General features: G+C 45.2%; 1 protein-coding gene across 1 annotated transcript in view; it reads left to right on the top strand.

Moving 5' to 3' along the window:
* Positions 1–794: 794 nt before the first annotated feature.
* SPTBN2 (spectrin, beta, non-erythrocytic 2) overlaps positions 795–12710 on the top strand; it is a 48732-nt gene continuing 36816 nt past the window's right edge. The window contains exons 1-2 of the mRNA XM_014538222.1: positions 795–978; positions 6184–6285. Of these exons, the coding sequence (XP_014393708.1) occupies positions 6236–6285 (50 nt within the window). The 5' untranslated portion in view covers positions 795–978; positions 6184–6235. The remainder of the gene's footprint in view (positions 979–6183; positions 6286–12710) is intronic.

The raw sequence follows: 12710 nt of genomic DNA, 5'->3' as shown, positions 1-12710 counted from the left end.
GACGCGGGGCTGGGAAAAGCCCGCGGGCGCGCGCGAGGCTGGAGGTGAGCGGGAAGGAAGCCAGGCCACGACTCCTCCTTCCTCTCGAAAGAAGGAGACTTTCCCACGGTCCTTCCAAAACGCTTCTGCCGCCCTCAGTGGGGAGAAGACGCGGTTGCGGGACCCCAAGCCGGTTCTTGACCCCCAACCAGACTCACCACTGCGGGGGCGGGGCGGGGGGGGGGCTGCCCCAAGTGCCCCAGGCCAATCTCTGGTTTCCCAGATTTAGCAAATAAAAATGCCGGACGGACAGCTGAATTTGAGTTACAGTTTCAAAAGCGATAATAAAAACTCGATAAGCATACGTATAGTCCATGCAATATTTGGGACAAACTTATACGTTAAAATTTATTGGGGCATTTGAAATACACAACTGGGCGGCCTGTATTTTCACTGGCAGCCTGTCCCCAGCATGTCCCCAGGCCTAATGCCAGGGTGCCCAGCCAGCCCCTCCGGAAGGGGACCTCGCCCCCAGGGAAAAGGCAGGCGCTGGCTTTCCTAAGCTCCACGGGCAGGAGAAGCTCTGGGGTTTCCGCGGTGTTTCTTGCTGAAAGGAAGGTAGTCCCTCCAGACTCCAGCTCAGGGCTGGGGCAAGTTCAGGGAGGGGTGTGGCGAATGGGGGTTGGGCCCAAACGGGTGATGTGGCTGCTGGTTCCTCGGGCAGCCAAAGGAAACCGGTGAGAGATTCCTGCCTGGCCGAGAGTTGCCCAAGGAGAAGGGTGGGACAGGGTGTTGGCTGCTTTCCTTCAGGGAGAATTCTTCCACCTCAGCTCCACGGAGCCAGGATTGGACAGAACAGGCAGGCAGCTGGCGGAGTGCCTGTCCGGTGCACAACCTTGGTGCTGCTCCAAAGAACACGTCTGCTGAAACCTGAATCACAGCTCTCCTGAGCCTGAGCTCAGCGCTATTGACCACTCTCCCCGTTTCAGTTGCTCACAGGTAAATCTGTTGGAAAAAGGTGGCTTTTATTTCTGGAAAATTCTTCATCATACCATTGCACCCTTGATGAACTGGCATTTTTGGGGAATCATTGGAGCCTTTCACTCCCTGCTCTCTCAGGTGCCCCTTTAGGAAGGGGCGCTGCCAAGGGGAAGGGAGCTAACGTAGTGGAATGACTGCCTGTTGTCACCACTGGCTCTTTATATAAATTTTTAACTCTCACCGTATCTTGGGAGACAGTTGTTTGGTGTGTGTGTGTGTGTGTGTGTGTGTGTGTGTGTGGTTTTTTTGTGAGACTATTTGATGGTTGAAAAACCAAGGTAATGAGGATGGCTCTATTGTTATTGTTAATCTTCACCCAAGGATATTTTTCTATTAATTACTTGAAAGAGTGGAAGGGATTGGGAGAGACACAGAGAGAGAGAGAGACAGATGTGAGAGAGACACATCGGTTGGTTGCCTCCCACATGTGCCAAACCAGGGCTAGGGATCTAGCCTGCAACCGAGGTACATGCCCTTGACCAGAATCAAACCCGGGACCCTTCAGTCCACAGGCCAACATTCTATCCCAGCCGTGGGCAAACTATGGCCCGCGGGCTGGATCCGGCCCGTTTGAAATGAATAAAACTAAAAAAAAAAAGACCGTACCCTTTTATGTAATGATGTTTACTTTGAATTTATATTAGTTCACACAAACACTCCATCCATGCTTTTGTTCCGGCCCTCCGGTCCAGTTTAAGAACCCATTGTGGCCCTCGAGTCAAAAAGTTTGCCCAGCCCTGTTCTATCCACTGAGCCAAACCGGCCAGGGTGGATGGCTCTTTAAAGTCTTTCCCATGGAGAGAGAGTATTGGCTCAGCAGAAAATGCCCCACCTTGAAAATGGTGTTGGGAATGAAGGGTGGGGTCATGAAGGGTGGGGTCATGTGGGCCTCCAGCTCTTGTCCCTGGAGCGAGCCTCAGGGATGAACATGCAGTGGAATGCCCAACACCATCCTAGAGTCAGGAGAGGCCTAACAGAGGTAGCTAGGGACACAGCTCCCCACCCCTCCCTCCCTGTTGTAGGCAGAACTTAGGAAGTTAACCTTTGATATAAGGGCCTGCCATCAGGACTTCCACAGCATAAGCCCCTGTAGTCAGGCAAGGGTTAATGCAGGCTTGACATTTGGCGGGCATCTCCTCTGTGCTAAATGGTCTTTGCTTTTTCTTATTTATCCTAAGTAGTCCTCCCAATCTTGTATGGGAAGTGTTGTTATCATTTTATAAATAATGAAGCTGAGGTTCCAAGAAGAGATTGTATCACACTGAGTTTGTAAATGGCAGAGCCAAATCTGAAACAAAAATCCTTTTTAAGAAATATGTTTTTATTTTTTTTAAATATATTTTATTGATTTTTTTTACAGAGAGGAAGGGAAAGGACAGAGAGTTAGAAGCATCGATGAGAGAGAAACATTGATCAGCTGCCTCCTGCACACCCCCCACTGGGGATATGCCCTCAACCAAGGTACATGCCCTTGACCGGAATCGAACCCGGGATCCTTCAGTCTGCAGGCCGATGCTCTCTCCACTGAGCCAAACCGGTCAGGGCAGAAATATGTTTTTATTTAATTCAAAAAAGAAGGGAGAGGGAAAGAGAGAGAGAAACATCAATGATGAGAGAGAATCATTGATTGGCTGCCTCCTGCACACCCCACACTGGCGATCGACCCCAGCACCCACACATGTTCCCTGACAAGGAATCAAACCGTGACCTCCTCATTCATAGGTTATACTGTCCAACCACTGAGCCATACCAGCCAGGCTGAAACAAAAATCTTTAAACCTCTCTTTCCACTCCCCAACAGCTACCCAGTGCATCTCCCACCTGGATGTGACCTGCCTGAATGCTTGTCTCAGAATTCTATAGTATGGGAACAGGAATATTACCATGAGAAGCAAACACCTCTGTTGAAAAACTAAGGAGCCAGTGAACTCAGATGCCCTCATCTCCCACAAACTAAGGCTTGAATGAGCCACAGCATCCAGCCCTTCTCTCACCCAGCAGTTTTTGCCCCCAACCTGTCTAGGGTCTGGGGTCTAATCTACTATTGGACTGACTCCACATTCTTTTTTTTTGGTGCATGGGCCGGGAAACTGACTCCACATTCTTAAAACTCTTTTTACTCAGACCTCATTTTTAGAGCAATAGAATGTTAGAGCCCGAAGGGACTATAGAGGTTATCAATTATCTTCAATAGATAAAGAAATTTGAGGCCCAAAGAAATTAAATGATCTACTCATTAAAGTCACCTTCGTCAACTAGGTCAACCAACAAGCCTTTGGATGCTGCTCTGGATGTTTTCAGCCCTGGTGTCCAGGGTTTTAGCAGTGCCTTCAGAGGGCCGGCTCTCCCAGTCCTTAGACTTAGTGGTGTACTAATTCTGCTTCCACTCCTCCACACACCTCAGGATTTTGATTAGTGTTTCCTGTCCAGCTTGGACATCCTGTTTATTTTCAGAAGAAATCCCCTGTCTGGCCAGAAGACACCCCACCTGAAGAGCCCCAGGTTGATTCTGACCCAAACCCAAGGGTTTGAATGAAACCAGACCTCCTAGAGGATGCTGCCAGGTGAACAGTCACATTTTAGGGACTGGAGCTGGCTCTCCCTTCTGAATGTGCCCTTTCTGTGTATGTCATTCCTAGACACTTCTTAGGTCCTGCCTTGTTCTCAGGCTCCCTTAGAGCAGTCGAAGGCCCTGAAGAGACTGATCCCAAGAACTTAGGTGAAAAATATTCCTGAGGTCCCCCTTATCAGGCTGATGCAAAATGAAGTCTATTTGAGGGGTTTCTTTCACTCTAGAGAACTATTAAAAGGCTATTTCTGCCCTAACTAATTTGGTTCAGTGAATAGAGTGTCAGCCTGTGGACCAAAGGGTCCGGGGTTTGATTCCAGTAAAGGACGTGTACCTTGGTTGCAGGCTCCTCCCCCGCCCATGCCCTGGTCGGGGCTCGTGCAGGAGACAACCAATCGATGTGTTTCTCTCACATTGATATTTCTCTCTGTCTTTCCTTCTCTCTTCCACTCTCTCTAAAAATCAATGGGAAAATATCCTCAGGTGAAGATAAATAAAATAAAATAAAATAAAATAGCTGTTTCCCATACAGACAATAGGAAAGGGTTAACTTTCTCTCAGGTCCTGAGCAAAGTCTGTCCCCCACCAGTTCCCATAACCGGGTTTCCTGAAGTGGAGCAGGTCCCAGGTGCCTCTCCACTAATCACATCCTTGGAAATGGGGCCACCAAGCTCAGATTAGCTCATCCCGTCACCTTCTTGAGGCCTTCTCCACCTGGAGCACGGAATCTGGGGCAGCTTCACTACTCACCTCTCTCTGCTTTCCTATCAGGGGTCAAACAGGGATGTTTGTGCAGAGGAATGTTAGGTGAGAGGGGCACTAGAGGCCATAGTGGTGCTGACTTTTGTGCCACTTCTTGGACTACAGCATTCATTCTTCCTCATTCTAAGATTTATGGGCAAAGTAAAGATCCTCCAACCCCAGAACACTACCAACGTTTATATGACTAGAGTCATGTTTTCTTCTTCACTCCATTCTGTTCTCTTCCTCTCCTTGAAATAACTGACAATGATACTGGATTGCTTCCTGTTTTTCCTGGCTGAGAATCACCCTTTGCACAGAGTCTCTGGTTTTTCCACCAGTAGCAGGTTCTGGGGCCAGCCCAGGAGATCTTATTCCTTTCCTGTTAGTGTCCAATTTCTCCTCTTCCTAGATAACCAATAAAATCTGTAGCACAAAGTGGTTCTGCCCTCTGTGATTGGCTTTTACCTTCTTTCTAGGCAGGTGCATTTGTCCTACCTGCTGATATCCACTAGGAAGGAAGTATTCTTTGTGGCATAGAAGCCTTGGGAATGGAAACAGCAATGTAATCTAGTCACAGACGGCGAAGTAAATCTATTGATCCAAAGGCCAGATGATCAACTTTATTTGAAAGACAAATAGGCTAACTGGGACAAAGATCTGTCTTGTAGGGGCCCCACTAGAAAGGACACTGACGGCACGTGTTCAGTCTTGGATCAGTCTTTGGTGTGTCCACGGTACTCTGAAGTACTTTACCAGGAATGCTGATGTACAGAATCTCTAAAGTTGGTATATGGAACCTCATTGAGCTGATTTTTCACTGATTTCTTAATTTGACTTGATTTTCATCTGTTCTAGTTTTCAGGCCATTTCTATCTCTGTTTCCCCAACTTTCATTCTCACCAGTTGAAAACAGACTGTGGGATCAAAAGTCTAAAGGGGCCAGGATGTCTGAATTATTTTCCCATTTTACCACTCACTTTAGGTGTTATGTTCTAGTTTTCCACAACTAAAATAGGAAAATTCCCCCAGGAATGTAGTTAAAATAACATCTGTGAGACAATTTGAGTTTTAGAATCTTCAAATTAGAAGAAATCTTAGAAGTCATTTAATCTAGTATTTCCTAACCAGAGGAACAATATTTTTTCCAATTCCTTTTCTTTATCCTCACCCCTCTTCCTGAATAGGCTCTCTCTACCTCCTTTCTCATGTCTTCCTGGTATTCAAGATAGAGAATTGATCTACTTTGCACAATATATTTAGTGTGTATAGGGTTGGGAAACACTGCCCTAATTCACCTCCCTATTTCATGCAGTAGTCATTCCAACAGTCCTGACAAGATGATATCTAGTGTTGGGAAATTCGCCACCTCAGAATCAACCCATTCCAGTTCTGGTCAGCAGTGGTTTGGTGGAGACTTTTTTCATTATATTGAATTGAAACCACAGAAAACTCATCTAATCCTTTTGTAAAAGGGAGTGGGGAATACCCAGGATTGCTCTTGTTAACTTGTCACAGTGGTTCAGGCCTGGCCTGAGTGATTATATTCCAGATGTAATGTGCTGTGTACACGAGCTGTGTTCCTAAAACATCATACAAACCCAATTTTGTGTGAATCAAATCATTTTCGACATGGAAAGTTGACTATTTTTTTAAAAAAAAAACTTGTTTTCAGTTCTCTCATAAACTGAAGAATACCTTTGCAATACAAATAACCTCTCCCATTAACCTTTTATGCAAATCTAGATTTTCCTACATCATTACAGGCACACCTCATTTTGTTGCACTTCACTTTATAGTGCTTCAAGGATGTTGTGTTTTTACAAATTGTCTTACAATTTTTTTTTTTACAGATTGAAGGCAAGACCCTCCACCAGCAAAAAGATTACAACTTCCTTTACTGCAATGCTTGCTTTATTGCATTGGTCTGGAACTAAGCCTGTAATATCTCTAAGGTATGCCTGTATGTTTTACTTAAGGCAAGAGTTGCCTACATACAAAACAAGTAAAATAATGCTCCTTATCAGACATCAGGCACCTGACATGCATTATTTAATTTCTTACCACAACTTCTTTAAAATTATCTCTTATTTACAGATGAGAAAACCAAGGCTCAGAGAAATTAAATAATTTGTTCAAGGTCACACAATTATAATGTGATGGGCCAGGATTTCAACAAGGCCATAAGACTCCAGAGTCTTGTTTCTAACCGCCAGGAAGTTTCGGGTGCCACTAATAGTTGAACAATAATAATGCCACGGCACAAGTAAATTAAGTTACAATACAGAAAACTGACCTAAAATTTCTATATTTCAAAGATGTGCACTAAATCTACTCTTGTTGGGTTCTAGCACTGTAGGTTTCCCGGCACAATTCACATTTTCCAGTGCAATTTGATTAAGGAACCCCAAAGACTTCCCTTCAGCTATTGGTAGTAAGCAGATGCTACCCAAATTTATTTCAGGTATACGGGTATGATCAGACATTTTTTCAAGGGGTCTGTATTACCAAGGGTTTGTGGCATATGCTTCTTAGGAGATAGGAGTGGTTCGTTATTGACAGGTTAAAATAAAATGTATTGAGAATCCTGGTTGATCCCAGCCTGCTCCTAGAAGGATTAGAACCATTAAAATGGGTTATTAGGCCCAGTTTTTAATAGCGTTTAGGTTTGGAACTTAAAAATAGTTTTAGAGAGATGGTCCATAAAATAGGGCTGTTTTGAATCCAAGTTGGACAAGGATAAATGGATGTAATACTTTTGTGTCCTCAGAGCAATTCCATTTTCTTCACTTTAGTCAACAACAGCATTGACTCACAACCTTGCTCAGTTCAGAACACATCCCTCAGGGCTCCTAGAACCCCAGACTTTTCTACACTGTGTAAGGGGGCTCCAGGTAAGATTCTCTTCTGTCCTCCAGGCCCCGCCTCTCCACACCCTGCCATAAGAATGCCCCATTTGACTTAAGACTCTCCCTTGGCTCATCTGCAGACTTTCACTTTCAAATACATGATTATTCTTTGCAAATTACGTCCTGAGCTGGTGTTACACTGGCCTGCTGGTCCACGGTAGTCGCAGGAAGTCACGTCTGTCCTTGTGAGGTGCTGGCACTCCCCTTGCAAGCCAACCTTTCTGACCTTTACCTGTTTATCAGGCTTATTTACAATCTCAATCACAGACTCCAATGAGGAAATATGTAATTTTCTTTAGTTCTCAACTTAGTTCTTCGGACCCCATTTCTACTAATGGCAGAAAAATGATAAACCTGGAAAATGCCAACTCAAGACAACTCAATCATTTCAAGTGGTATATGCAGTTTCTTAGGGTTCTCCTCCCTGTCCCCTTCCCTTCATGATGTTCTAGTTCAGGATTTATGGAGCATTCTGATATTGGGGGGAGGGGGAGTAAGGTCGTGTGCCATCTTCTGTCTCTCTGACCTAACTGATAAAGAGTAGCTTCCTTGACCAGCTGGGTTGGTTCAGTGGTTGAGCATTGACCCATGAATCAGGAGGTTATAGTTCTATTCCTGGTCAGGGCACATGCCCCGTTTGTAGCCTGCATCCCCAGTAGGGGGCTTGCAAGAGGCAGGCAATTGATGATTCTCTCTCATCATTGCTATTCCTATCTCTCTCTCTTAAATCAATAAAAATATATTTTTTAAATATATTTTAAAAAATCATGTCCCAAGTTGGCATTACACTGGCCTGCTGGTCCACTGGGCCCCTTCTGCCCACTATTGTTTGCATCTAAACTCTTGCTTTCCTTTCTCAATTCTTCACTTGGCCTTGGCCACTGGGCTCTATGACCAGTGCATCGGCGGAAGAACTCCCTGGCAGGTGGGGCCTGTGGTCTTGGTGTAGACAGTGCAGTCATTGCTTCATGGAGAGCTCGGTGGCTCCCATCTCAGCCATTCCCGGTGCTACTGAACCTCCATCTGTTCCCTAGGTTGGTCAGGTACCCCTCAGCCTCTACTGGGGGGTTCTCACCCCCTCCACCCACATACACACACACACACACACCAAAGCAATCCCCACAGGCACCCTGGCTTTCAATTTTCAGGTCACTCTCATATTCCTCCTTGGGGGGGTGGGGGGGTGGGCGGGCGGAACTGAGGAACTTTCCAGATTGCCTCCAAACATCAAGGAGCCAAGGAGAATCAGGCTTAGTAGGTGAGAAGGCTGGAGGCGGTGAGGAGATGGGATTTATCTCAGACCTGCTGTGCCTACACAGGCGACAATGCCATTTGTACTCTGTGATGACTGCCCCTGTTGGCATAGGGTACTTTGAAAGGCTGTGAGTTCCAGGAATTATATGGAGCATAAGCCTCTTCTGTCCACTACTGTTTGCATCTAAACTCTTGCTCTCCTCTCTCAATCTTTTTCAGTTCTGCTCCAAGCTCTAAAAGGATTATATTTTCCGTGTAGATGGGAACCTTACATATTCTTTCCAATTCAGCAGTTGGTGGCATAAATTCTGAGCTTTGGGTTTATCAGGTTCTGTCTCCTGATATTTAACAGGAAGCTTCTGCAGAAAAATAAAACAGTCCCTTTCTTCCTGGCCTGAATTCATCACACATTCTCTCTTGCCCTCTGTTTCCCCTCCCACTGCCCTTCTCTCCATCTCTCACATACCCCATGCATCCTGCAGCATCAGGCCTGGTACCCACACACTCTGTGTCCCCGTAGCTGAGAACATGACTCAAGTGTCAGACTGTCTGTGTTAATTAAAGTCCCAGCTCTACCTCTGTCTGCTTCAAAGACACTGGGTAAGTCACTCAACCTCTCAATGACTCTGTTTCCTCTTCTGTAAAATGGAGTTAATCCTCAGAGTTGTTACAAGAATTAAATGAAATATGTCAAGTGCTAGAAAGATAATTCCCAATTAATGTTAGGTAGTGGCCATTATTATTCTTCATTCTCTGCCTGGTTAACGCTCTCATATTTCAGATCTAGCTCAGATGATCTGACCTTTCTAACCAGGTTATAACTCACTGTTTTATTCTCAAATAGCATCCTGACCTTTTCATTCATGACACTCATTATCCTTTATGATTATAAATCTGAGTATATAGCCCTGGCCAGGTGGCTCAGTTGGTTGGAGCGTTATCCCATACACCAAAAGGTCTTGGGTTCAATTCCCCATCAGGGCACATACCTAGGTTTCAGGTTTGAACCCTGGGGCATGTGCTCTTCTCTCTCTCCCTCTCCCTCTCCCTCTCCCTCTCCCTTTCTCTAAAAATCAATAAACTCCAAGAGGATAGAGACAATGTCCATTTTACTCATCATTGGATCCCCAGATCCAGCACAGTGCCTGGCACATAAGCCAGATAGTTTTTGAATGAATGTTTGATTAAATGGAAGGCAAGGAAGTGGAGCCAATGAGTGCAAATGATTCAAGAAGATTGTGATCATGAAGAGAAAGGGCAATGTGAAGAAAGATTGGGGTTTCTTGCTTATTTTTTTAAGCCGGCAAGTACTTGAGCTTGTTTAAATGCTGATGAGAATGAGCCAGAAGAGAGGGAGCTCACCAGAAGGAATTCGAGCCATGAGGCTGTGGGAGGGGAGGGGATTTAGGGAAAGAGCCAGAAGAATCAGTGTCAGAGAGAAGGAGGTAAGAATTCAGCTGGGCTTATAGGTTTAGTGGCAGGAAATCCTACCAAGACCTTTCCATGAGTCTTGGTAATGTAAGCAGAAAATTTGGATTCTCTGAGAAGCTCGGCATACTTGGTGGACATCATTTGATTCACTTTTGCAACTCATGTAAAAAGGAAGTGGACGTTTTCTTCATCCTTGACTGTACTGACGCACTACAGAGCAAAATAAGTTTCCAAAGCAACTTGGTAACAGAGCTGAGACAAGTGATCTGTGTGTTCTCTTTATGGAGAACACTTCCTCCCCAAATTGGGAAAGAGTATGGCAAAATGACAACATGGTAAAATAATCATTGCTGACACTGGTTGAGTACTTCTCTGTGCCAGGCAGTGTTCTAGTCCTTCACCTGCAATAACTCATTTGATGCCGACATTATGATACCATTTTACAGGTGAGGAAACCGAATCCCAGGGAGATTAAGTATCTTGCCCAAGGTCAAAGGCTAGTGGCAAAACTAGGTTTTACACCCAAAGAGCCTGACTCCAAAATGGATGATTTTAACTACACTGCTAAACACTCTTTCTAGCAGAGTGGAAAGAATGTATTAGGAATCAAAAGAGTTGGGTAGGCCCTGGCTGGGTGGCTCAGGTGGTTAGAGCATCATCCTGATACACCAAGGTTGTGGGTTCAATCTCTGGTCAGGACATATATAAGAAGCAACCAATGAATGCATAAATAAGTGGGACAACGAATGTTTGCTCATCAATGAAGTGAGAATGATGCTTACGTTACAAGTCTTTTTAAAGGATTATGAAATGTTGAAAATGGGAGCTCACTATACAAAAAACATTATTATTATTATGCTAATTAGAAGACCTAATATCCTTGTCTTCTAATTGGGCCGCAATCCAATAGGCTGTTGTTGAGACCCATAACCAGTACAGCAGCAGAGGTTTGGGGTTCTGGCTCCTTGGGCAGATCAGCTGATTCTCATCCCATCAGCTTTAACATCCCTGATGGAGTCTCTTTGATGACATAAAGCACACCTCAGTGTCCCCTCCCCCATGAACACATTCACTTCTACCACTGGGAACTGTTGCAGGTTATGCCCTCACTTCTTTGATTCCATTGCCTGAAGGAGTGACTGTTTTTAAAAAATAAGTAATAAATAGCCTGATTACAGCTAATATTGAGGTATACCCCACAAGGCCAAGTTCCAATTTGGTGGTAGATTCACTGTTCCAGTTTAGAATCAGACTATCAGAGCTAAAAAAGAACATCAAGGTCATCTTTTAATGCAACTCCCTGACCTTCCTTCCAACCCATTTTATAGACTAGGAAAACCAAGGTCAGGAAGGTGAGATGACACAACTAGTTAGGATTGGTAAAAGAACTTTTTAAAATAAATATATATTTTTAAATATATTTTTATTGATTTTAGAGAGGAAGGGAGAGGGAGACAGAGATAGAAACATCAATAATGAAAGAGAATCATTGATTGGCTGCCTCCTGTATGCCCCCTACTGGGGATCAGGCCTGCAACCCAGGCATGTGCCCTGACCTGACCAGGAATCCAACAGTGATCTCCAAGTTCATAGGTCAATGCTCAAGCACTGAGCCACACCAGACAGACAGTAAAAGGACTTTTTTGAACCTTGTAAATGTTTTCAAGTGGGTTTAACACAAATGATTTCTGCTTGCCAAAATCATGTCTGGGAAGTACTTCAATTTTATATTTGTTTCAGTGTGCATATCTTTTCAGAAAGGAGCCAAATCTTAAAATTCCATTATTCATAAATAAATAAAATCTTAAATCCAATAATTCAGGCAAAGCCCATTCTTCACATTGCCCTTACTTGGCCATTCCAGGCATTTCCCTGGTAGAAACAGGCCGACATCTTCATGGGCAGTGTAACCTAATGGTTAACTCCCGACTGCTCTGTACAAAACCCAATCTATGATTCTAGTTCATCTCTGAGCTTAGTTTCCTAGTCTGGAGGAACAGTACCTACTTCTTTAAGCTGGAGCGGGGATGGAGGATCACAAGAGATAATGTGCTTTTAGTGCAAACAGGGCACTTTATAACTTTGCTATTATTTGGGCATAATTCTTTTCTCTCCTAAGCAAATAGCAGTTCACCTTAGATTTAGCTTATGACCAAGGAGAAACCCAACTGTGCCAGGCCTAGAAATGTCCACCCCCACCCCCACCTCCTCTTAAGGCAGTGAGTAGGCCGGAATTCTGGTTGATAAATGAGAGGAGCTGAGAAGGAGCTGTGAGGAGCTCCAGTGATGACTGTTCTGAGAATCTGATTTGTGAGAAGGCGCGTGTCTCCATCACATGTACCATGGAGATGCCTTGGGAAAGAGAGCCGGCCTACCTGCCAGAAGGAGGATGGGAGAGAGAGGGGATGGGGGAAAGACATGTTTAAAAGGAGATGAACTGGAGGCGCCGAAAGAGGACAATTTGACGAGGAAAACAGAGGCTGGAGATCGGGAAGCTTTCTGGGCAGTGATAGCCGTTACAGGAAGGATTGCGTGTCCTGGGGATCAGATTTTGGACGAAAATCGGAGTAGGGACAAAGGTGGGGTGTGCAAACTGCGGAGACCGAGCCTGGTAAGCTGTGGAAGGTGGAGGGGTGCCCAGACGGCCTGGGGGTGACCGGGGCTGGCGAGAACCGGAAGGCGGGGTTACAGGGGCCACCCGCAGGGAAGGTGGGGAGGGGGTTGGGAGCTGGACGCGGAGCCGCCGATGCGTTGGCCCCGGGGAAGGTCAGCGACCCAGGACGGGG

This window comes from Myotis brandtii, unplaced genomic scaffold (genome assembly GCF_000412655.1).
Source record: "Myotis brandtii unplaced genomic scaffold, ASM41265v1 scaffold187, whole genome shotgun sequence".
In the NCBI taxonomy this organism is placed as follows: Eukaryota; Metazoa; Chordata; class Mammalia; order Chiroptera; family Vespertilionidae; genus Myotis; species Myotis brandtii.
The sequence above is the reverse complement of the archived record's forward strand: the minus strand, read 5'-3'. Positions and strand labels throughout refer to the sequence as shown.